The sequence below is a fragment of the Chelon labrosus genome (assembly GCF_963514085.1).
Source record: "Chelon labrosus genome assembly, chromosome: 2".
In the NCBI taxonomy this organism is placed as follows: domain Eukaryota; kingdom Metazoa; phylum Chordata; class Actinopteri; order Mugiliformes; family Mugilidae; genus Chelon; species Chelon labrosus.
Window position 1 is genome coordinate 29,522,619 of NC_140338.1, and position 26,683 is coordinate 29,549,301.

At 40.6% G+C, this 26,683-nt stretch overlaps 1 protein-coding gene across 1 annotated transcript in view; it reads right to left on the bottom strand.

The window, feature by feature from the left end:
- Nucleotides 1–26,683, bottom strand: part of LOC311496769 (zeta-sarcoglycan-like) — a gene marked incomplete at its 5' end in the record, with an annotated part of 338,082 nt that overhangs the window by 34,312 nt on the left and 277,087 nt on the right. Inside the window, one exon of the mRNA XM_084556747.1 lies at nucleotides 13,014–13,086. Within this exon, the coding sequence (XP_084412873.1) occupies nucleotides 13,014–13,086 (73 nt within the window). The remainder of the gene's footprint in view (nucleotides 1–13,013; nucleotides 13,087–26,683) is intronic.

Below are 26,683 nucleotides of genomic sequence, written 5' to 3' on the forward strand. Positions count from 1 at the left end.
TCCTCCAGAGTCAGTACTTCTGAATCAAACTAGTCAAGTTCAAACTACCAAATTTGGGAACTTCGGACTGCACAATTGGTATTAACCCTTTAAGGGGGAAGGAACCATATATGGTAAGTTGGTCATAATGCTGGACATGACTGCTTTATTAGTTCACATGAAGAAGTGCCTAATGTTGTCTAATGTCATAATGTGTATGTTGATAAGTGCCTGAATCACCACTTATGTCCTCCTGGTCTAAATACATGTTTACATTTGTTTACCACTTAAGGGCAAGGAACCATATATGGTAAGTTCGTAACACATTCTAAATTGCGTCCCAGTGCCTCTCAGTGAGGTTTAGAAGCATGTGGTTTTTACTCAGCCACTCAGATCAATTCAACATTCTCAGGTCAAATGTGGTCAGCAAGGTCCACCTCTGCATGAATGCTGGGCATAACTGCTTTATTAGGTCACATGAGGAAGTGGCCTAATGTTGTCTAATGTCATAATGTGTATGTTGATAAGTGCCTGAATCACCACTTGTGTCCTACTGGTCTAAATACATGTTTACATTTGTTTACCACTTGAGGGAAAGGAGCCATATATGGTAACTTCATTGATCTTGATTTTCTACATGAAAAGGAAAAAAACTGAAAAATGTCACAAACGTCCCAAATACAACTCAACTGGCTTTAGAGAATGTGTATGAATACTGTTATTCTTCTGTCCATTTCATACACCCCAACCAAACTATTTGTTTGGCTGAGCAGATCTTCGTGGAGCAAACACAGCAGTTCCAGATCAACTTTTTGCCACAAAAAAAATAGCAGATGGTGAGGTTGGTCTGGTTTCTAGTCTATTGTTTGTTTAGAATCTGTCTGACAATTATCAGAACATCTTACCTACACACAATACAGCCTTCTGATTAGCCAACATGCTTATATGTAGCTTAGTAGACTCTGACATCAGAGTCCTGGCTTCTATAAGAATCATCATCCAGCTTGAACATATTACCTATGACTTGTCCGCTGTACATAAGAGTACTAAACTGATCAGATCAGATCCAGACAGCGGTTATGATGTTTGTTCAAAACTCATAACTGCTCATTCCCCAGGAGATATGTTATGAAGGAAAGGTGCATGACAGAAACATTCAAACTCATCTTAATGTTTCAGGTTTATTCAAACGGTTAGAAGCTTCTGTAACTCTGTACTCTGTAACACTTTTTCTTTTAGCAATGTGTGTAGCAATGTAATAGCATAATACTGCTCTCACTACTACTTTATAATTCAGGTGCAAAAGTTATTGTTCATCATAAGGAACAAATCATTTAATTCCTCAGTGGACTTTAATGTTTTTTTTTTTTTTTTTTTTGGTGCCTTGTGTCACGTTTATCCTTTTAATATTTTAAACTGACTCTCTCGAGACGTTTCTGATGGTCATATCATACCTACGTTGTACTGCATTTCACAACTTGTATTATAAGTATGTGTGAAACAGATGTAAAATGTAAATACATATTACACCTGGATGTAAAGAAGTAGCCATTTTTAAGCTGAAGCAAATTTCATTAGAGCCTCAAACTGTAATACCACCAGTGGTTGCTAGATGTTGGCCCAGGTATTTGCCCTGTCACTTCAGCTTTAATTGATTCGCAGTGATTTCAGTGTTCACAGTTTGTGATTATGGATTTAAACTAACAAGCCAGCTCCAAGCAGAAAAGACAGTAGTGACCATAAACTCGACTGGATGACAACTCCTCTGTGTGCCCATTTGACATGAAGTCCATGGTAATAATAACATGGAACAAGGTATTTAATCAGCACATTCCTACAGGTCACATCATTAAACTGCCTCCTTAAAAATTTCTACACTTGTAACCATTGTCATTATCCGGAAAACTGCTTCGACTGGTGCAACATGACAGTGTAACGACAAGACCAAATCACACACAGAAATTCAGATACATTATGGATTGTTCCCATAACCATGCTCGCTTGCCATTCAGCTTGCTTTCCCTCTCTCTCTCTTTGCACTCAATGATTTCCCTGCACGTCTAATCAATAGGAGACCGAAGAGAGCAGGGCTGATTGTCCTTGTTGTATCAAGGAGAAAGGAAGGCGTTGGATGCGTCCAAAATCCAATCGCAGGACAGCAAAGTGTTTTGTAAGGAGCACAAATATAGTCTTGGTTCAGCTGATAGGGGACAGCTGCAACGTTTGAATGAAAGTTATCCATATATAAAATATAGGTAAATATTACTGTACCATAAATGTCAACCATTCTCACAGCAGGGCAATAATTCTGGTACAAAACTGACTTTATACCCATCGGTACAAGGACAAATAATACTCTTCAAATTCCTCTAAAGACAGGACCGCTTGCTGTGATTACTGCTGAAAGGGGGAAAAGAACGAGGAGAAGAAAAGCGAGGAAGGATTAAAACAAAGCCCAAAGTTGTTTTGTTTTCTTCCAAACTTTCAGTTGATCCTTGTATCAATTTGACCCTATGAGCATAAAAACGACTCTAATGCTGTTCTGCTACTCGTGAAAGAAAAGTGTAGTGTAAAAAGAACCTTCTCCCAAAGGCACAGTTCAAAGGGAATGTGGCTTATTCAACATTTTAATGATTTCCAATTACTTTGACACAAACCCCAACTTTTTAATCAAAAAAAAAAAAAAAAAAAAAAGAAAACTGCCAGGGGCGGACTCACTCTCTTAGTTTTTGGAGCTAATTAGGTGTGTACTTTGCCATCCCACACCATGCCCCTCCATCTGGCTGCTCACAGGAAAACCTGGGTAAATCAACTCTGCTCTGAGACTCCTTCAAAATGTGCGTGGGAAGTGGGCCTCATTCAGATCACATTGTTGTTTCTACTAGGCATTTGAGGATTGTAACCTCAATTAAATCAGCAACACAAAAAACGAACTTCTCTAATGTGAAGGTTCAAGACACTCTGGATTATTTGTTAAACCTCTGACTTCAGGCCATTTAATTATTCAAAATAATGAGTTGCTATGTGCATAGAATCACATATTTATTACCCTCCTTGTCATTAACTACTACTTGTTTTGCATATCTTAGTGGAAACTTATGTACGAACTGCTGGGTGTGTAGGTAAGGAAGGGCAGGGAAACGGGTGAATCATTTCCTTATTCTCTACTTCAAGGACTCATAAAAATGTAAAGTCTGTAATTGGGTTAAAGTAGGTTCCCAGGCCATTTAGGGATATTTGTCATATGGGGATCTACTAAAGAAAGAACTTCTTATTGGGAAGGAAAGAAATGAACCAAAAAAAAAACAAAAAAACACCAAAACAAAATAGTGCAAGACAGAAAAAGACTCACTGGTGAATGAATTAAGAGCAATTACCAGCCCACTAGAGAAAAAAAGACAGCAGCATACACAAGGGCCAAGACTGAAAAGCACTGGCAATGAAAAGGACAGAACAAAGGGAGGAAGACAGACCAATTGCCTCCGCCAAAGAAACTTTCAGGAGCTGACCTCACCACGGGATCAGGTTTAATTTAGAGGGACGTACACAAGGACAGAGAACAGGAACAACTTCTCTTTGTACAAAGTTTGAGTGTCCTGTGTGACGCCTCTTGAGCTTAGAAGCTACAAGGCTATGAAATAAAAACCACAACAGTAACAGAAAAAACAACACAAAACAGATTTTCACTAACAGTAACCCTTGAGGGAGACCTTGTTGAGGAGGAGAAGGGTTAAACACATCAGATCAAAAGAGATTTTAATAAATGACTCCCGTTGCTCTGTATAGTGTATTTGTGCCATTCTTGGCTTTTCCAGCGGGGAATGCATGGGTGGATAGAGCAGTTGAATGCATTTTATTTCCTGGCAGCTATGTGGGTTGATCTAGAGGGGTCTCATTTGGGATTTAGGGACTTAAATGGATTTTTTCAGTCCAAAGAAATTTTTTAAAAAATCACATGTTTTGGGTTATAACTAAAAGGTATTCTACCAGTTTAAGTATGAAAAAGACATTTTCCATTTCCACGCTCTATCTATTGCCAGTTTGCAAATGTAAATCATGGTGACAGACTATGTTCCCTTTGCCCTTTATTTTAAAAATTACCAGCTTTTGCATGGATCCTGGAGCGTGTATGTGCTCTGAGGAACTTTTCTTTAAGCTCTCTTTTTAAACTGCTTCCTGTGCTGTCCTTTTCTAAATAATCCATTCTACATATAGTCCTTTCCCATGCCCCTGAGTCAGACAGGGCTCTGAGTTCTTCGGCAGTCCTCTTTAATTTCCTCAGACGGAAGGCTAGATAGACGTGTTGAAACAGAGCAACAGACAGGGAGAGGGGGCACAGAGCACAAATCCTCAACCGATGCCCTTGTCTGTGTTAGGGCTAACTCTCTCCAGGGAGCTTCCTCATGACCCAAGGCCCTGGTTAGAGGAGAAGAAGTCACAGAGGGAGGGATAAGAGGATGAAAGAATGGATAGAAACAAAGAGATATTGACTGCAGCAGCTTCTTTCTCTCTGCTGTGGAGCCAACCAGATGGAGACCCAAGGTAACCCAATATCCGCTTGCATCAGCAGGGTGATTCTGCTGTGTGAGACTCCTCAAACTTTTTGACCCGCGTGTTGATTGTTTGCAGATCTTTGTCAAAATCTCTTTCAAGGTAGCGCTTTTCCATGCAGTGGCAGTCCCGCACGTTTTTCAGATTTTTGCTGGCTTTTCTACCAAAACTTCATCAGTCGAAAATCTGGTAACATGGCACAGCATGGCCTATACTTGATGGACAAGTGCCAAAAACAGACCACAGATTGGGGGAAAGACGACAGAGAGAACCTAAGGGATTAGCACCTAGATATGACTAAAAATGGATTTACATTACATTAAGAATCAAGGCTGTCTGGCTGTCAGTCTAGCTTTTCAGCCACTCATCTGTCTGTTTTGCCGTCCTCAGTTATTTATAGGCTGATTGAAGTTCGTCTCTCTTTACCTTCAGATTCTTTCTACGCCTTTGGCAGCTTGCTGTCAGTGTTCATTGAGTGATTTCAGGACTCCTGTCACTCAATTTTCCCCAACAAATATGATTTTACATTTTTTAAGACATTCTCAATCTCACCATATCTTGGATGTATTTCAGTGTGACACTCTTTCTCTCTTCCCTATCCTCTCTCCTCAAAGACCGGAAACTAAATGGATGCCCAATCGACAACAACGAAACAAGGCTATTTTATTTTCTTATAAAGAGTATTCTCTGAGACTGCACGCACACACACAGACAGACAGACAGACACACATAAACTCACTGAAACCCTCACCAATCAAAGTACTTCAAAGATAATGCCGCAGAAATGTCTGAAGGTCTGTTTGTGACTTGATTTGTCTTTGATTTGACAAAAAAATGCAACCGTTGTAAAAGGATGGATTTGGTCTTGATTGATGCTTTGGTTTGATTAAGGCCTTGTTCAGACCGACAATGCCACTGGATAGGCCCCTCATTGACTGTTAGAACGGTGGAGTGGAGGTCTTCAATATTGCCTCAGATGAGTACAAACTACAGTGCTGTGTGCACCACTGTCACCCTGCCGATTTATATCTCATCACTGAAACACTGAACACAAGATGTTCTTTGCATTGTTCTGCTTGGTTTAAATGCAACAATAATTAAAAACAATGAGTTACAGTAAAGGCATGACCAGTGTGGGATATATTAGAATGTGTACTGATTAGTGATGCACCGATGTAAAAATTCTGGCCGATACCGATAACCGATGTTAATATTGCTGTTATGGCCGATACCGATATTTACCGATGTCGATATATATATATGAAACACATTTTTATGATAATCAAAATCATTAATCATCAATAAATCATTTTTTTCTTTTACTTTTGCATTTTATTTTCAGAAATGACTGATACTGTTTTCTGTAAACATTGAAAAATCTTTAGTTGAGCAGAGATGTCGTCTGTTTATTCATTTTTCAAAGTCTTTGAAGAGGATCCTATGCTGTATGTAATGACTCCTCGCTATGCTGTATGTAATGACTGTGAAGGCCGGGTGATGCGAGGGGGAGCTCGTGTCAAATCGTTCAACACAACCAATTTGATCACCCACTTAAAAAACAAGCATCCCGAAGCCTACAAAGAATATGAAAAACTAGCTAATGCTAAGCAGCGGAAGAAAGCTACTGCTACCAGAGCAAGTGAGCGGAGCGCGAGCGAGCGAGGGGCGGAGCGGATGGAATTTTGGTGGAGCGCGGAGCGCTTGTTAATTTAGAGGCCGGAGCGGGCGCTCTGTTCCGCTCCGATACCGCTCACACCACCAGTCTGACACGTGCCCAAATCCACCCAGAATTCATTTCTTCCTAATAAAACCAAAACCGTTCATTTTCAAAAAAATTGCCATGGCAAGATGGAGTTCGTGAAATATTTTAGAAAGGAAACTGATAGGGTTATTTCTCCCTCTTTTAAATTGGAGCGAGCGTGGAGCGATTTCGCTGCAGCGGGGGAGGACTTTTAGGTGGAGCGGGGAGCGAAATTGAGCGGAGCGGCCTGACGTGAATTTGAGCGGAGGAGCGGCCAACTGAACAGCCACCTGAGCGAGGAGCAGGACATTCGCACCGCTCAGCTCCGCTCACGAGCTCTGCACACACATCAAATACACAGGAATAATTATCGGCCTGTTCACATCGGCTCTATTTTTACACCTGACCGATACCGATGTGTAAAAAAATGACCATATCGGCCGATATTATATCGGCGGCCGATATATCGTGCATCACTAGTACTGATGTGAGAATGACATTTTCTGTATCATATAATTATAAACCCAGACACAGCCTATTAAATGTAGGGAAGTTGTGAATAAATAAATAACAAAATAGTACCGCTGGTAGGCCAGTTAAAAAGTTAAAGTATACATACTGTCAAAATAAAGATGTTTGGCTTAAGGCAAAGGCTCTGTGAGATTATAAATGCAGTATATATCGTTGTGTGTTATTTGTTTTGTGCTTTTATTGGATAATGAAGAGAGACAGAGGTTAACAGGGTGAGATAAAGGGGACGACAAGCAGAAAAGGGAGCAGGCTGGAATTTAGCTTGCGTGACTGGCTGCTGAAGGTCACAATAATGCTTTTGCTGTGATGTATCCCTTGGAAATGTAATTATAGATGTTGACTAATTAGCATATTCAACCGGCAATATCTGTCTATATATATATATATATATATATATATATTTTTTTTTTTTTTTAATGCTAAGGCACATTTCACTCAAATCTGGAAGAAAAAAAAAACAACCAAAAACTGAAAAGGACAGCTCATCTTTAGAGGTAATTTGACGCCAATATTGCACGTTCAGGCTTTAAGTAGGCACAGCCATTCTTGTTACCTTGTGGGACCTTTTCCAATACGTCTAAGGTGGCATTCACATTATTTCTGTGGTTCCGGTGCTGCCTCAGCTACATGTCGCGCTGATAATGAAAAGCAGATTTGTTATCACAGTGACTCGATGCGTCTGCCTGTAAACTGCACCAGGGACAACTCTTAAGCATTTACAGTAGAAAGTCCCGACACACAGTTATCAGAGAAGCATTTGCCACCAGCTTTTCTACATCTACTTCCTCCATTTTCAGCCTGTCTGTTGTTGTCGTCAGCTGCACACAAATTGTCGATCCCCGCTTCTTTTTGTTTGTTTCTTTTTCATGTTATTTAGTCAGTCACCATCACTGATGCTTCTATAAGACGCTGGACTGAGCTGCTGCTTAAAAAGATGCCAGGCACAGCACTTTTTTTTCTAAGACCACTATTCTCTGTCTGCCCCGCGGCCGCTTTCTCTGCACTTTAGACAGAAAAAAAAAGCAGTCTGAAAAAAGCAGCAGTGTGAACATGGCTTACAGTGGTGATCACACCAGAGCCTTTGAAAGCGCACAGCGTCGATTTACTGAAGTGTTTTCTGGCAAGCAGGGAGCTGAGTATTTTGTTTCTGTACTACAAGCATCACCCACTTCTACCTCTGTGTGTCCCGATTCATGCCCCCTTAACTTCAGTGATGTTTCCTCTCCACTGCAAGACTCCTGGGATATTTTAAACACTGTTATAAATCTTCCCTGCATCCCACTCTGGCCACTGTGGCTAGCTCTGTGACTCTGGTCACCTCCCTATAGCTGTTTCTGTTATGGCTCAGTCGCACAGTGAGAATGCAAATATAAGTGCTTGCAAATGAGTTTTTGTTTCAGTTTGTGGTTGTCTGGGATTGATTGTTTAATCTATCAAGTGCTTGTATACACATCCAATGTGCCATCAAGTCTGCGTTTCCTCAAATGTAACTTGATGTTAAGTGTCTCGTCTAATGTCTCACATCCTTTCGATCTCTGCTGCAACGTTCACTCGGCCCCCAGTGCAAACTGAAGTCAATAGTAACTGTAAAGGGTATAAAATACTCATTTGCAGAAGTAATATACACCCTTTTACCTGTACTAAATATCATATAATGTGTATATACATATACAGTACACGTCTCATACACCTTTCTAGGTTTCCCTCTTTCCCTGTCGCCTGTCTGAGTGTTAAACTGTAAGATAGGTCATTAGCTTTAAACGGTCTTCAATTCGCTCATTACATGTCCCATTTACCTTCACTGCATCACTCTCTACTTTTCATAACGAGACGGAAAAAGAGGGGGAATCAGAAAGAAGGAATGCACATATGGGAAGAAAAGTGTGTGTAGAAAAGTGTGTATGTGAGAGAGCTGCTCGGCATGAGAGATGTGGGAAGGGGAAGAGGTGAGGCGGACCATGACGAGAAGAAGAGAGGGGAAAGATACAAAGTCGCAAAAAGAAAAGGATTAAAATCTCGCCAAAAAAAATGGTGAACCGACATTTTCTTTTTTGTGTTGATCTATTAGTGATGGGCAGTTCGGCTCTTTTCTGAGAGCCGGCTCTTTTGCCACGGCTCCCAAAGAAGAGCCAGCTCTCTCCTGAACGGCTCTTTATTTAGTATCGTTTATAGCTTAATATTTTAAACCAACACAGCAAATACATACGGTTTGTGTGTTGAGAAGCCCTTTTGCAATCAATGTTTTTATAAGAAGCCTAATAATTGTCTCATTTTGGGCAGTTACTCTGTTACAAAGCATTCTTACTTTTGTTTAATATTTCAATAAAACTTTAATTGTGCAAACAAATGACCAAAACACTGCAATCAGATCCACACAAGCAAAAACAGAACCAAACTATAAATGTCCTTGTGCAGGTTTGTGGTGGAACCTGCTGTTAATATTGTTTTCATTTTGCAGTGAAGACACTCTGCTTTGCCATCCCAACTGTCTGTAAATTTCAGCCTGATGCGGCTTCGTTTCCGTGCGTAACTCATAACTAAGCGCACTCGTACTCTCTTCCTCACCGCTGTCTGCTGTCTTACTCTGTCAGCCACAGCGTCTGTCTTCCTCTCTGCTTCCACATAATGGTATGATCCTAAGTCCTCACATGTGATTGGCCGCATACCTTGCCCATCAAAACAAAGTTCTGTCCCCGTCTTCACGCGAGCAGAGATGAAAGAGCAAAAGGCAAAAAAAGTAGCGGTGAGCCAGCTCTCACTCATTAGGAATCGTCTCTTCTGATTCACTACGAAGCATCGGCTCTTAGAGTCGGCTCTTTTGCGCATGACACATCACTAATATCCACTAACAGTAAAAAATAGTAATAATAATAATATTTTAATAATGACTGTGACCTTTTCATTTCACAGTAAGCGATGACATAGAGAGGGATGTATTTCAAGCATGTAATCACCTTTGTCATCAGTGTAATTTTACTGCAGAGCTTCCTGTTCTTCAGTTACGGTTCCTCTAACAATGCTGATTGTGGGTGATAAGTGGCTTCACTCGATGCATGCAGTAGACAGTATTTGCGTTTGCATGTTTACGTAGTTGTAGCGTGCGTTATTAGTGTACAGTGCATGCCACTGCTAAGAGGTGTGTTGTTGGTGGAGACGCTGGTGAGAAGGTGTGTTCAAGCAACACTGACACATTAAGTGCTTTTTAACAACAACGTGTTTCATGTCACTCCACAATTCTGTTAATGGCATAAAAACAGTTCAAACTGATGGAAAAAAAAAAAAAAAACGGCCCAAATGTTAGGATGTGCTTTGTTGAATTTATACTCCTAGTCACTGGAGTGCTTACTTTCTTCTTTCTCCACCTTCAGCCTCTTCGCCACAGGTTTCATCGCCTTACTTATCTGCAGTGACCCATTCATTGACCCAATGTTCTCTCTCCCTCCTCCCTCTCTCTGTATCTTCCTACCCCGCCTAACCACACACCTGCTCCCATCACTTCCCGGGTTCTCTCAACTAATCTAACTTCTTTTATTTCACTCGCTACTCAGAACGTGTGAATGGTTGTCTGTCTCTCTGTATTAACCCTGTGATGGCCTCTAGCCCAATGACAGCTGGGATAGACTCCAGCCCCCCTGCGACCCTCCAGAGGACAAGCGGTTACAGAAGATGAATGAAAGAATTAACTACAGTGAGAAAAAAAATTGAAGAGTGGAAAAGGCAGATGATAAATAAAACTGAAACCTGGAATTTCGCCATCACAATTGAGCCAAGAGGCAACCCCTCAGCCTGAACCTTTTAGTGGATCATCTCTGAATATTCACTGAGCCTGCAACATACATAGAGTAAATATGTGGAAACTGTATTTTGCAACAAATGGAAGCAGATAGCCTTGGTTTAGGCAGTGTAAACCCAAGACAAACCACCACTGAAGTGTGTTGAAATTCTGCTTGAGCAGCACAATAAAGTGAAACAATCTTAGCTTCAACTAGGACCCTGTGCATTCATGAATGTATTTATATTTTGCTGTATCCCATTATCATCTGCTCCTTCAGCTTGTTTGATGTAATTTGCTCCCCTGTACACTGGAGCAACTTCCGTCCCCTCCTCCTGAACTCCATACTCAGCATCTTCAGCAGTCTCTTTTTCGAACTTTTGACTGACCTCTTCATCACCCCGACTCCAGCCCTGCTTTTCCTTTGTCCTGTCTAATCCAGATCTTTTTTGCTTCCTCTCTTCAGTCAATTATATCTCTCCCCCATCTTTACTTCCTTCCTTCCGTTGTTCAGAGCACGGAATTCATCTTTGTTTCCACTGTGCCTTATGACTTCTTTAACTTCCATCATTTCTCTCCGCCTGCATCTCTTTCTTTTCCTCATTCTCTGTTTGTGTTGTTTGTGTGAAAAAGCCAATTTAACTTAATCCTCTTTGACTATGCCCAAACAAGTCTAAGACATTAGTAATGAAAAAGCTTGAAAGTTCTGAAAGACACCCAAAAACTTAGCAAAGGAGAGGAGGGAAAATGAGGATAAGACGGGCACAAATACACATATTGGTGCAGCTTTACATAATGCAGTGACAGAAGGACTAGCAGTCTGAGATTTCCGGTTTTCATTCATCGTGTGAGGTTGTTATCATGATGCGCCGGTCTCAGTACCTGAGCTGTGTGGTCATTTGTCTGGCTTTGGCGTTTTCATGTGTTTTTGTGTTATAAAACTATAACGTTTGCCAAGTCAAGTGCTTCTTATGTCTACCATGTTTGGTTTGTTGTTCTGAGTTCACATGAATCCTTAAGATCTGGATCAGATTTTTCATTTCTTGTCATACCATTTCAGGCCTTGCCACCACCACGTATCTGCCCTTCCCATTAGTTGTGTCTCCTTCCTCTCCTCTCCACACATCCACTCAGTTTCCTGCAGTATACCACCAGTTCACTATCTCTAACTTTTCAGATTTTCAGTCAGTTTCTATCTAGTCCCATTGCATCCAGTGTTCCATTTCTTTGTTTCTATTTTTCTTTTTTTGCTTCTTGCCTGTGATCTAATTACTACTTATACTGGCTCCCTGCATTTCATTTGCCTGCCTGGTTTTGTAACCCTTTTTGCAAGTAAAGCTTGTTCTTCGCTTGCACCACTTTGCTCTGTGAGTCATGCTTTTTGGGTCCACTGAACTGAATTGTGAAGGAGCAGCTCCTACTGGAACAACACTAGAGCAGACTTAGAAAAGCCAGCCTGCATTGTGTAAGTGACCTGAGTGACCTTTCCATTAGGAGCTAGGTGCTAAGAATGGCACTGTCCATGGAACAGAAATGTGCCTTGGTTCTCCGACATGGGCTGAGTTATTTTTATCCTGAGAGGACAAGCACAAGCCCGTGTAGACATCTGTGATTATGTTGCTATTTTAACCAGCTGCCACCGTAGCACAGTGGTACACATGACAGAATATCACTGTCAGCATAGAGCAAGTTTATTTCGCTCTCTAAATGGAAGCAAAATACCTACTAAAGGATATGAAACTGTTCTTTTAATTTTTAATAATTTACTTCCATTATTATTTTCTGAATTCCGTTTAATAGATTGAACAATTTACCTAATGGCTTACATCTGTGTTTATATTTATAAAGCTGAAGTCACTGCAGCTGGGTGAGCAACTACAGTGCTGTCATAAACATATTTTTCATTTTCACAAACTGAAATTGGCTTGTGTTCAGGCTGACGGGAGGGAGGTGATCCAAAACCACCTCAGCTTTGAATTATTTATATATTGACTTGCTATGATATGTGCAGTGACATAGCTTATAACCTTCACTACACATGTTTAGTGCATGTGTCAGTGGGAGACTCAGTCGGTAACACCCTGACCCTTGTACTCCGCAGCCCAAAGGACTTGTGTTGCCTCTGTCAGGGCTGTCAGACTGCCAATCACCAGACCACATCTTCCTGCAGTGAGCTGATTACAATTCATGAGCACGCTGCGCCACATGACTGGCGCCGAGCCTAACGCAGCAGCTTAAGTTTTAACAGATACAGATTTCTACACATTCATCACCAAACTGTTACTATGCCGTTACCCTCTTAGCAATTATTCACGAGAACTTACACTTCATAAATATTCTACAACAACTAAAAAATTAACAAGGGGAACTTGTTAAGTGGACCGATGTGCCAGACTGCTTGTCTAACAAATGCATGCTCACAAAGTATAGAGTACTTACTTGAGGTCCTGGAAGGGTTCAGCCCTTACATGTGATGTCTCTACAGAATGGCTGAACACCACCCCTTCATTACCTGCAGAGAGGACCGGAGTGGATTAAAGGAAGAAAGGAAAACACAGAATGCTCTTGTATTAAACACAACACAATCTTGCATCAGGGTTTTCTTGGTGCTGTGGCAAACATTTAGAATGCTGGACGGTGCTCAGATCTTCTGTGCATCATAGAAAGCTTTCAAATACAACCCCACTGTCGAGTCACGGGGAACGTGGAGGCTGGGCAGAAGTGAGAGACAAGGGTTTATTCTATATTTTGCATCCCCAGTGTGCCAGTGTTTTTGTCAGTCAGTGTTGACTCAGTGTTTTCAAAATTTCATCAAACGCATACAATTTCTCTAACCTGAGCAAAGTGGCAAACAATACCTCAGTTATCTGCACTGCTGATCCTGCATGCTAAGTGTGTTTAAAAAAAAAAATGTTTCTTGTCTCTTTAGCGTTTAAGCCCTGTGTCCAGCAGCAACCTCAGCAGCTGTGAACATCCACTTGGTCGTTGCTCTTGCTGAGACTGTAGAAGGCATGTTCAAAGCTCTGCACAGCTCCACATTTAATACTGCATGAGGCATTGTTACCCATTGGCAGACCTACAGACAACTGCCAACAGAAGGCAAGAGAAAAGCTAAACGCTTCCAGTTCTGTCAACAGCGGTGGAAACAGCACTTAACAATGAAACTTGTGTGTTCTTTTGTTTGATTGCGGCCTCATACAAAGATGTTTCACACTTTGTCAATCACAGGCCATGTTAGTCCCAGCTTCTGACTATGTTACATTTGGGCCTCATTGCTGTTTAAAATTGTTCTGCTCTGCTGTATACATAAAATCTTTATGAGCTTGTCATAGCCTGTCAGCTGGCACCTCTCCTTGTATACAATATCCATGAAGTGCTTTCAAAGCAGAGCCAGTGCATTGGAACCAATACAATTCACACTGGGTTTCTCAAGCGCAGGCCTTGCACCTAACTTGCTGCCATGACACCGGCTTACATTGGCTGATTCATTACCTATGCACCTCATGCTACTGCAGAGGGCAGCAATGTGTGCTGTTATTCATCTCAAATAAAAACAATATATATTAGTCTACAAATCTAAAATATAAACAGGACCATCGGATGACACCGGGAGACCTCCGGGCATGCAGCTCTATGGATGTGTTCATATTTGCATTCTTTCCGCTATTCACGCTCTCTGCTCTCACCTCTATCAAACTATAAATGACAGCGACAACCACCTTTAGACCTCCACCTCTTCACCCCACCCGCCGCCCTCATTCCTTCATAGTGCCTCTAATGGACAAATCTCCCAAATTGCTCAAGCCAGGGAGTGTGTGTGCTTGTGTATGTGTTTGGTTTTGTGCAGTTCACCTTGAAAGTTTAATTTATAGGTTCGGGCAAATGCCTATTTAGTTTATTCCCGAAAAATGAACGCACAGGCAGGGAAGCACACACACAACAGCTAAGCCCTCTCAGCTACTCTTTGTCATTTCTTTTAATGAGAGGAGAAAGAGACAAACATGTTCACTTAAAGTGGATTTGCTTCTTCCCTTCTTTCTGTCTTACTGTATCTCACTTGCCCGGGCCTCTTTCTTGATTCAGGAAAAAAGTGCTCTGCTTGCTGACCCGCATCTTGTTTGACTCCACACATCGAGAGCACTCTGTTCAACATCTTATGGCACTGTATGCGTGTTTTATCACATATCCAAGTTTGTCTGAAGTAACGGTTTGCCCACAACTGTATCTGGCCCTTAATAAAATAAATGAGAATTTTTTTTTTCTTATGAATGCAAAAAAAAAAGTTTGTTAAACCTGTTACCTGTTACAATGATCTATACTTTTCATGCATTGTATAACATGCATTTAGTTTTGTTACAGTTACTGTTGCAATGGTGATCTCTCAATACTCCCATAATTGTCACTATGTCAGGTTAGGGGAACATTCATTCATTCATACATGTTTTTGATGATATGGAGATTACAAAAATCAATAGTCTAAAAAAAGAAGAGAAAATGCTGTTTGTGTCCGTACCTGTGACTCTGAGTTTCTCCGTGCCAATGCTGATCTCTTCTTCATCTGCGGAGAACAGAACTCTCTCTCCATCGGCACTCCTCACCTCAAACCTCTGACACTGAGCCTCCACCATTTCTGAACCTGAGACAGAAGGAGACATAGAAAAGGGGGGTGTGACGGTTTAAAATTTATACCAAATGAACATTCACAGCGCATAACAGATGCAATCTGCTCGACCTTTGCTGGCCCTGATGCTTTTATCCAAAGCTGTGTAAAGAATCGTTAGTGCATGGAGGCTTTGCTTGAATTACCACACAGGGACTGAACGCTGAACCACAGCATCTCCATGGAGTCTGTAAGTTTCGACGGTGCTGTGACAAAAGGGCAATATCACTGGAGATATTGGAAGCTGTTTGCAAGAGCGTAGTCTAACAACCCACACAATGCACGCTGGTATGATGTTTAATTCCATTTGTGGTATAATGCCCCACTTAGTTTGGATAGTGTTTTTGTTAAAGTTTTCTACCAAATAAACTGATTTTAAATCATGTTGCAGATTATTAATCCAAAGATTACATTTTAGCAATTTAAACAAAGGTAGTTTGTGAAATGCATACGTGTGAAAATACGACTGAAAACAACAACACTAAATAGAAGCCCCCTCCCTCCTATGTTTGGAGTTCACCTTGTTTAACATAAGAATTTAACGTGCGCCTTCAATTATGCTTCCTTTTTTTGAGCTTTGCCTCAAGGACACAAATATCCTTTGAAGAGAAATGTAGGGTGTGACAAAGCAAATTTACAATATGTAAGAACTGACACAGTTTCTCCATTACATAAATGTGCCCTTTTGAAAAACACAAATAAAGTTACATTTTGTTGTTAAAAAGCTCTCAACGGGATAAAACTGATGGCTTGTGGAAATTAAGAAAAGGTTTAAATAATATTGAGGTATCTGAGTGTCAGAGTATGTGGAATCTACATATGGGTTCGGGGCAGGAGGGTGGGGGTAATTTAGATTCATGTTTGTAGTCTTTTCTAAGGGGAGCCAGCATGATCGGACATGCAATGACAATAAAAGCATTGCAGCCAGAAGGAAATCAGATGCAGAAGTAATAGAAAAATCACAACGGTTGTATAGAGATATGTTCATTGTCACTGCCATCCTTAAGGGAGTTATCAAAAGCACATTTCATATTTGCTGTGACAGAAAAAAGTTGGAAAGTAAGTTGGCTTTTAAGAGAGGCTCAGCAGTGCGTTTTGAAAGATGATACATCTACTGACAATGCTGACAAATTAACCACAGTAGCCAGGACTGCAGTCTGCATTTTGCTCATCCTCGTTCCTCTCATTCTGTGATTTGGACCGTGATGAATTGACACTCCATCCCTGCTGAACCTCGAAAGAGAAGCCTCTCTTCCCCCTTCCTCCACTGCTTGCGCTCGCAGGCTGTTACAAGTGTCAATTAGAAACCCGGAGTGCCTTGTCAGTCATAATCAAACTTTATTAGCAGCTATCAATCTGGGATTAAGCTCTTTCTCTCATCTCTCTCTTGCTGTCTTTATCCTGTCTAACTCTATCTCCTTAAGCCGCTCACTCCTCCTCTGACGGTGTGAAAAAGCAATTGAGATTCGCGTTGTCAAAAGCGGGGCCCTCAAGCAAGGTGTAGCCTGTGTGTGTGTTTTACAAATATAGGCAAATGCTTAGTAGATGGGGTTGGAGGTGTGGGGAGTAAGTGCGAGAGGAATCAGAGAAAGAAAAAGAATGTTTAGGTTTGAGGAGGGGAGATGAAGATACAGTAAAGCTGGTTTAAATTGGAAATGTGCTGTGCCAGGTGCTGTCTCAGGCATCTAGCTAGTGTAGTCCTCTTTAGCTCGTGTCTTATAATACAGCTTGTAGTGCAGATTTCCTCCGTGGGTGCAGGTCAGCATAATTCTAAAGATTTGTGTTTTATTCTGAGAAATTTCTCTACAGCACGCGTCTCTTCAGCGGGGATGTATGAAAGGCTTTGAAACTGCAGGAGCTGGACAGCTTTGGTGATTGAGAGAACTTGGCAAAACTTAGTTCAAGGAAAATGGAATAAAAGTGCATGCATGCCAAGAATACTTCAAACACGTGCAGAAGAGCAGTGACAATACAAGTCAAACAGTTTCAGATGTTGCAACTAAAGTTAATTCGGGAGGAACTAACAGACTCTCCACAGATGGGACACTTGAAGAACTATGCGAGTATGGGAGTTCTCATGTTCAAGGGAGCAGTCCCATGAGCTGTACATGGAAACTCCCACTGGTGTGTAGAGAGGGGTGGGGATGAAGGGATGAAGAGCGATGGCTGAAGAAGTGATGGATGAGATGCGGTGCAGGACTTGTGCCGAGCAGCTGAAGGACCGATAGACTGAGCCCAAGTGAAAAGACAGCTGACAGCAGCAGAGAGAGGTACGGCTCTGACAGCAGTGAGATATGGGCTTGCAGAGATTGTGGCGAAATATGATTGGTTTAAGTGAAAGAGTGAATGCCCTCAGTCGGCTGACTGAGCTTGGAGCTGGAAAAGAAAGATAGATGGAGAGAGACTGTAAACAGACTGAGTAAGCATGAAGATAGTTTTCCCTATAGAACTTATTATGAAGCTATGAAAGACTATCTGGTCTTTAGCTACGGTATCCTAACCCAGTCCTCCTCCCTCCATGGGGAACTGTGATGAGTGACTACATAACAATGGTGACTATGGCTTTAATGCTAAATTGTATAAAAACTGGGCATAAACACTAGGTCATTTGAAGCTGAATACGCTCAACGTGAGCAAAAGTTACTTTAAAAGATTGCTTAGAGAACTCACAGTGTGATAGTAAGTGGAAATATCTCGACTGAGCAGTTTCACCACATGCAAATCAGCTGTGAAAAACAGCAGTAGATGTTTTCACTTTTTTTTTTTTTTTTTTGAGTTTAGGGGTAATCGACGTGTCAGTCAGTAATCCCCCAAACTGCAGAATGGAAGAAAGGTTTATTAAAGCTGTAGTCACTTTTCATATGCTTGTTCTTAATGCCTGTTAACACTGACAGTAGCGGAAAGAGCAAAGCGTGAAAAAAGAAGGGATTATCTCAGCATCACTCCTAATGAAATCCAGACACTTTGCATTAACCCTCTGGGGTCTGTTTTTATTATTAACCTCGGCAATATGAAAATATGATACCAAATATTTCAAATAGTAATTTTTCAAGAAACAAAAAAAGAAAAGAAAACTTGATTTTTTTAGACTTGTAGCCCAAGGCCTCAGAAAAATGCATCGATCAGATAAACATTTATTTTACAACAACATGATGAGCCATTTGCCCAGTGATACCCATCTAATCTTTTTATTTCCCCTTGTTAGTAATCCGCAGGTAGCTAATGCTAATCTAGCGTAAATGAAATGCTTTTGGACAATTAATTTGCTCCTGCAAATGTCTTCCCCACTGATAACACTGAAGTCGTTCTGCCGTCACCAGTAACAACAGGACTCCTCGTTAGGCAGACATATTAATTGATGCGCCAACTTAATAATCACTTCCTGACAGGATCTGCTCTGCTGTCGCGAGTGCCACCCCAGCAGGATGCTTCGGCAATAATAACGCTTTAAGAATACCTCGCTGATGAAGATAGCTGCTAGAGAACGGAAAAATGCGGGTGAGTCAGGTCGTGCGTCAGATTTGAACTTTCATTTTAGAATCTCAAGCATCTGACATGGGCATGGTCTGCTGTGTGCGCCCTGTGGCTATCACTGGCATTTTGTGATGTTTTAGCCATGGTGCGCAACCTTGGGTTCAAATGCAAACACTACATTTAATTTGGGATAACGAACACATGCTCTATTCACTTTTGTCTACTCATATACAACCACTGTCACAGGTTATCTTTTTGGTTGTCATGGCTGACACAAAACCTTTTTCCGAAATGATAGTTCAGGGAGCCGCTGAATTTCAGGCCATTAAAAGGATTTTCTGTAATATTTATTTGAACTCATAATTCAGCATGACAGTGTGGATAAAGTGGTGTTTTTTGCCTTTGGTTCTGTTATAAGAAGTTTATGGAACAAGTCTACAATCTGCTTTGATCTGAAACAAGAATAAGTCCAGTATCTGTTCCATCAGTTTTTATCACAGTGCTATACTTTCTACAAAGACTTCTTTGACTTTAAAATAAAGTGAAATATGTATTATTATGGAACTCTGTTTTACATATGGTTGTGGTTTCCATTCTTTCCTAATAAAGGTTCATAAAGGTGAGGCATGTGAAAGACTCCGAAAGCCCAAAGCATCAAGCGGTATTATATAGTGTCGGTTATGTCCTGAAATGGTTTCGTCTACGATGAAAGCACAACGTATTTACTTTGCGGAGCTTTTATTAGATTGTTGTTATGGCTTTATTTTAGTTCAGTCTCAGCATCTCATCACTCGCTATGTTCACGTGGATCAACACATGAACATAAGATATATGCATTTACATGCCTCAAGACTTCAACCAGTAATTTATACCTGCTCAGCACCAGGTATTTTTGACATTCACAAAGTGCTTCTCATCACTTTGGAATGTCAATCTGAAACATAACACAAGAAGAAGATGCTGTATTTATCTCATTTGACATAACAGGATTTATTCAATGACTGAACCATGTTTGACCAATGACAATGAAAAAGAGGAACTGCTCCTCAAAAGTGAAGCCAAAGCAAGTAGAGCTCCCCTGGTGATTGGCTGCAGTCATAAACTCCACCTCTTTCATGTTAGTGGATAGGACTTGGGCCAAATTAAAAAGATGATTTTTCAAAGATGGTTTCTGTCATTTTAGGTAGTTAATATAATGCTGATGCATACTCAAGTGCCCAGTTTAGTTTAGTTATTTGATGCTATACAGTAACAGTTGCCATGCCAACCACTCCATGATGTGGTCCCGTATGACTGTAAGAATTGGAAAAAAAATAATAAATAAGTACATTGTATAATTCAATGATTCTTTGTTACTGGTGGAGGTAGAGCAGAGCACGGTATTAATCAACACCAGTAAGTCTGGCAGAAGTGTGGACACGTCATCGGTAACACAGCTCGGTGCGGCTCCACACTCGGACCATATTGCACAGATGGAGGGACAACAGTGATGCCGTGTAAAAGAAGGGCCTGAGCAGACTCTACTTCCTGAGGAAGCTTAGGTCTTTTTATGTATGCTGCAAGTTTCTGGAGACTTTCTACCAAACTGTTGTGGTGAGTGCCCTGTACTGTGGTACTGTGTTGTGGTTTGTTGGGGGAGCAGTACCAGCAAAAAGGACAGACTAACTGATCCGAAAGGCTGGACATGTGATTGGCAGAGAGGTGGAGACGTTTGTTTCAGTGAGGGACAGGAGGACAGTGGACAAACTGCTCTCCATCATGAACAGTCTGTAACACCCACTTCATCGGACAATAGAGGGACAGCGGAGCTCATTCTCCAGAAGACTGATCCAGCTCCACTCCCACAGTGAACGCTTCAGGACTTCTTTATACTTTACTCTATCCAGCTGTACAATCACTCACCTTTCTGTAACAGATAACTCTATGTTATCCATGTTTATGCACACTGTTGCACCTTATTAATCCTTCCTATGCATATAATATATATTTACTCCTGTCTCTATTTCTTGTACATTTGTTCATATGAAAATTCTGTAAATTTTTTTGAGTATACATTTTATTTTACTAGATTTTTACTTATATTTTATTTATTTTTATATATATTTTTAATTCTTTTTTAGGTGAAGATTTTACTATCTTCACCTGTTTTCTTTTTACTTGTGGTTCTCAAGAGTGTTTTATGTGCAACTGAGCTACTGTGACCAAGCAATTTCCCTTGTGGATGAATAAAGTCTGTTTAAGTCTAAGTGGGGACGTGGGTACATTGTTCATATTTATATACAGTCTATGTATTTGACCCATGGTTCTGCCCACAAGAATTCCAGCTTACTTCTTCATGACAAACATGGGGTTACCTAATGTTTACTCATAGGGCAAACATGCACGGAAAGAATGTATTTATTCTAAAAAGAGAGAAACAACTGGATCAATTGCTTACAAGGTTATTGGGTGCTGATATTTTCCAACTGAATGTATGACATAGGTTTACACCAACCCTCTCAGTCTGACTAAATTGGACCCGACTGTTCAAAAAGATGCATGAGACATCTTTTTTTCAGATCAAAGTTAGCTAAATTAGAGGTTTCATTAAAGGAACCGTATGTAAGAAATGTATTTCAATTAATCATAAAATGGCCCTGATATGTCACTAGACATGAAGAAATCATGTTCATTTCAAATACTTATATCACTGACAACAGTGGTCCGGCCAGGATATTGTCATTTAAAAGTGAAAGTAGCAGCCCTCAACTGATGTTGATGTTGTCATGTTGTGTTTTGGCCTGAGGCGCCACCCTCCAGCTATCTACTAATCACGAAGTCAGTAGAGTTTCGTCATCCGGGTTGCCAGCTCTGCTCTAGTTACCAGCTACGAACGTGTCGGATAAAACATGTATAACGTTACGAAACCTAACACCTCGTTACGAATCCGAACTACGTCGTGACAAAGTCCGAAATAAAACAAGGATTTGTGTAGGAGATGCCTTTGAAAGATGGAGACGGCTGAAAACGGAGAAGAATTTGAAGACAGACGCCAACGTTGCCAATTTTCTCCTGGCTAACTTACTTGTACATAATGTAAATGGACATTTCAAATATTCACGACAGTCGAACAAAGTTATGCATGTTCGTGCAAAGTAACGTTACGTTAGTGCATACAGAGGAGGTCATCGAATTGAAAAGTTAAGGAATTGTTTGGGAAAAAAAAACGCGAGTCGTCATTGCTAACATTGGCAATGCATTATGAGCCCGTTTCTCTGTCATTATGCTGAAACGCCGAGGAAAACAACATTAGCACGTCGATTATGGCAATGTGAAACGTAATTGAGACGTATTGAGTAGCCTAACGTTACCTCGGTAACCTGGCAACCTCGAGTCAGGGGGGAGGTTGGAGGGGATACACCGTTCTACAGTATTTTGAAAGTGATTGCAGTACCAGTTTTGGCCAGTTTTGGCCAGAATCTTACATACTGTTCCTTTAAGGGTCAAAAAGCAAGATATTTACATCCATTACATTCATGGGGGAAACCAAAAAATAGAAATAGACAGTAAATATTGTAATTCATTTGGCCAAAAACGTGACTCCAAAAAATGGGTTGTAATAGCTCTCAGGGAACAACGAGTTCAGGGGCACACCGATGTCATTTTGGATGGGCCTAAAAAAAATGCTTTTGATTGTCATTTCCAACCCAGTGTTACCTACTGGAAACACAATTAAACTAGCCTGACCTTGATAGTCGCATGGTTATGTCCAGGTTTGTTTCTTTGTGACTTTCAAATTATTATTCTTTCTTCATGCATATGAGGTACTAGGTAAAAAAAAAAGACATTATTTATTAAATTATAGTAAAACTCTGAGTTCCCCAATTGGTATTCTGTAATTAATGAATAGAGCACATTAAAGTGGTGCCTGTGTAACTTTTTTACTACAGCACATTAAAGCATTGAGGCCATAATAAAGTTATATGGGTTTGCTCTCCTGGATTTTTAATTCAAGGCTTTAAATTAGGGCTTCTAGCAATGAAGGGATATGACGCAAGAAGACACCGTAAAAGGATTGGGGGATAGGTACAAAGAAGAGTGTGACTAAGCCAAGTAAACACTGCATGCATGGTTGATTTTCCCAAACAGGTCACGATGAATTTTTAATTAAAGTCAGCCTCGATGCACTTTGTCATTATGCCACCCTCCACCCTCAGCCTTCTTTCCCCCACTATCCCTCTCTCCCATTCCTGGAGATGAGAGATCAAAGGAGAGGGTTAAACACTATGTGACAGTCATGTAAATATTTGTTCTCTACATGTGCTTCAGGTTTTACAGATCAATTTCGCATACATCCCGAGCCACGCAAATTTGCATAATATGTGAATGCACGCTGCAGCAAAGAAAGACGTCTAAAATTAGACTGGTTTTGTCCTTTGGCTATGGACAGAAAGTTGACCATATTTCGTCTCACTTGAATCACTCCTTTGGCTGTCCTTAGGTCAAAATTCTGGCAATATGCTAAATGTAGCATTAAGGCTTTTAAGTAAAATGCGAGGTTATATAACTCATACTTTAGTGTCCTTATACAGTTCAAATGTGGATTTTATGGATGTTTTTAAGATTTCTCTGACCTCTTGTACTGCTTGGCTGGATCTGGCCATTGGCTAAATCACTCCCCCCCCCCCCCCCTTTTTTTTTTTTTTGTCAAATTGGAGTGCAGCCTTGGATCTCCAGGCAGCAGCCATTCAGGAGATACATGGCTTAAACTAAAAGGTTAGAGAGACTCCAGCCCCCTTCAGCAGGGCCATCAGCAAAATCTACATAATACATAATAACTGATCCAAATGGGTTTGTCATGTAACATAAGGTGCAAGGCAACGGCAACCTTATCACTTTACAAGTATCCCTCCCAAAAAGTTTGGGAGACACTCCAACCAACATCATATATGTGATGCTAAATGTGTGCTCTGATATACTCTGAAGGGTGTTTACTGCTAGTTGGTATTACGATAAAGATGTATATGAATCTATTAGTTAAAATACAATCACATTGTGACTGTACGATTAAACATATACCTTCGGGTGAATAATCACAGGCTGCGACAGCATTAAATCAGTCTTTTAAGTCATTCAGACAGATAATACATAAATGAGTTTAGCATTTAAATTTAGTTTGAAAGACAGACTATTAAGAGATTATTGTGGTTCCCTGCTGTTTCGCTATTATAGTGAGAAATAGTGTTTGTCACTGGGATCAGTATTGTTACAGATTAGTTCATTACTGTCATGCCTCACAGCAAGGTTCTGGGTTCGAGAACTCTGTGTAGAGTTTGCATGTTCTCCCTGTGTGCGTGGGTTCTCTCCGGGTACTCCAGCTTCCTCCCACCATCCAAAGACATGCTCATCATGACATGCTTTTGAAACCTCTCTTTGACACACAGATATGGATAGTGTTCAAAGTCATTAGGCTTACTGGCACCAAATCCATCAAATCAGACTCTGACATTGTTTTCCTAAAAGGAAACAACACTAAGAGTGTTTTTTAGGAATTTGTGTCAATTTAACACAAGCCACAAGTGAAGTTAAGCCCTCATCAGCTACGCTCCAGTGATCATCAGCGTGCACAAACACATTCAAACACGCTTGCCAAATTAACTTCTGTTCTCAGTGATGTGACCACAAGCATGTTTTTTTTTTTTTTTTTGATTTATTCATGTATGCTAACTACCAAATGCATGTGCATATATAAGTAACAAACAAGAGCAACGGACCAGAGCAAGTTAAAACATTATTATAGTTATACACACATTCAGGGATGGACAGCAAACAACTGTATCCATCTTGCAATTTATAATGCAATAGACCAAAATGAATGGCTGCAACGTTAATGGATAGTGTCAATAGTGGAGAAAACACATATTTGTCCTTGTCTTACATCTTCACAAAGCACACACGTAAATGCCACGTAAATATATATATATATATATATATATATATATATATATATATTTTCCCAGAATCTTACTCCCTAAACTTCCTGGTGAGTTGTTCAAATGTTCAAACATGGCACGGCTTATCAGTGGATTAAGATGAGCATTCTGTTGAGCGAGTCAGGCTGATATGCTTGTCAGTTCCACTCCTGTCTGGAATGTCACATTTAATGAATATTCAAAAGCCCATTGGGCCCTTTTGTGAGTTCTGCAAGGGGAAACGTTCCACAGGGAAGATTTGCGAAAACTGCATAAAGCAACACATGGCACATGTTTAACAATATTTAATCAAACGTCGAGAGAAACGTTTCTCCATCTCCATGCGGGAAGTAATAAATCCCACGGAGTGAATTATTGGTAGCGTTTAGCTCCAAGTTAGCGAGTGAGCCTTCATGGCTCTGACCACAGAAACAAGGGATCAGCTGGAGTTGGAACAGTCATCACAAGCAGTAAAAACATAGCATAATAGAACATAACATTAAATAACTTAAATCCCACGAGCCAAGTGGTGACTTTTCATTTCTTTCTGTGTACGTCAATCCACAAACATTGTCTTTTACGGTTTAATGCAGAAGAGGAAAAGAAAGGCCCTCTGAGAGAGGGATTTGAATCAACAAACAAGGTTATTCAATTGTTGTTAACTCAAATGTCTTGCTAAGAGCCAGGCAACACACCAGGATTAAAACCGGCCTACAAGAGAGGACACTGTAGTTATAGAGAATGCATCTTAGCCACTACACAACCAAGGCCCTCTCTTTAAGCCGAGCAGTATGAAATACAATAGGTCTCAGTGGATTGGTCAAAACACACAGAATGCTGTAAACACACAGCAACAGCCTTGTAAGTACTTGTTGCAGGTCGATCTTTTATAAATGCTGGTATTTTCTCTCTGGGACTCATTTTATACACCAGCGATCACTTGATGAGCCATGCTGCAGTTCCCTCAAAGTGTCTTTGCTGGCACTTTTTGTCACTTAAGTCCTGTCTGACTGAATGCTACAGCTATCCAGCTGACTAGAGTATCACATCATTTCTTTCTCTTAATGACGCTTCAGAATGTTGGAATATGTCCATATTTTAGTCCCTTAAATGAAACAAAGGAAGATAGCCTTAAATTAAATTTGGTTAAATCACTCATGGTGACTTTTGTAAAATGCTTATGCTGCGATCATTCATGGGACTACACATGTGAGGATCCTACCTTAACGAAGCCTATATTTTTTGGTTATGTCAACTCTAGAAATGTGTAAATTCAGGCTGCATTGTTGTTATGTTGGACTCTGGTGTTGTCTGTTATGGTTCTGGTGGTGTATGTGGTGGTAGGATTGCGCACTCACTCTGTATTTCAGAAACATGGCTTGTTGTGTCATGTTAGGAGTGAGCTTGGTGCGGATTAATCAAACTGGAGTTGAAAGTCAGCCGCTGTAACTTTGAGAAGAGATACACGACACTGTTTGAGGAGAGAGACAATAAAAGAGGGATTTAAGAAGGGAGAAGAAAGCAACTGTATTTTTTTGGCCATTGGAAAGTAAACTCCGTGCAACGTGACCATGATGCAACAGGAGGAAACAAAAGGGTCACCACATCATTTGAAGTCAAAAGAGAGAGACGGTCCTAAGCCACACTGCAACGCGCCCTTAATCTCTTCAAGGTGTTTTTTCAGACACCTTAAAACAAACCGACAGTGATGAATGAGAAAAGGGTAATGAAAAGGAGGAGAGGGAAATGCCAGGGAGAACAGGAGAAACTGCACAGGAAAGCACTTTTTAATTCAGGTTTTGAATCTGCCACAGGTGGGAGGATGAGATTCATGCACTGAGGGACACAAATTATTTATTTAGAGTTGATTACAGCTATTAATATCGTAAGGGAGGAGAAAAAGAGGCAAAGGGAGAGATAAATGAGTGCCATTTGTTATCTACATTAATCAACACAATCTCTGGTGCCAGGACCGTGGGGTGGAGGGAAGATGAAGTAGTGAAGAAGTGCTGATGAAAAGACAT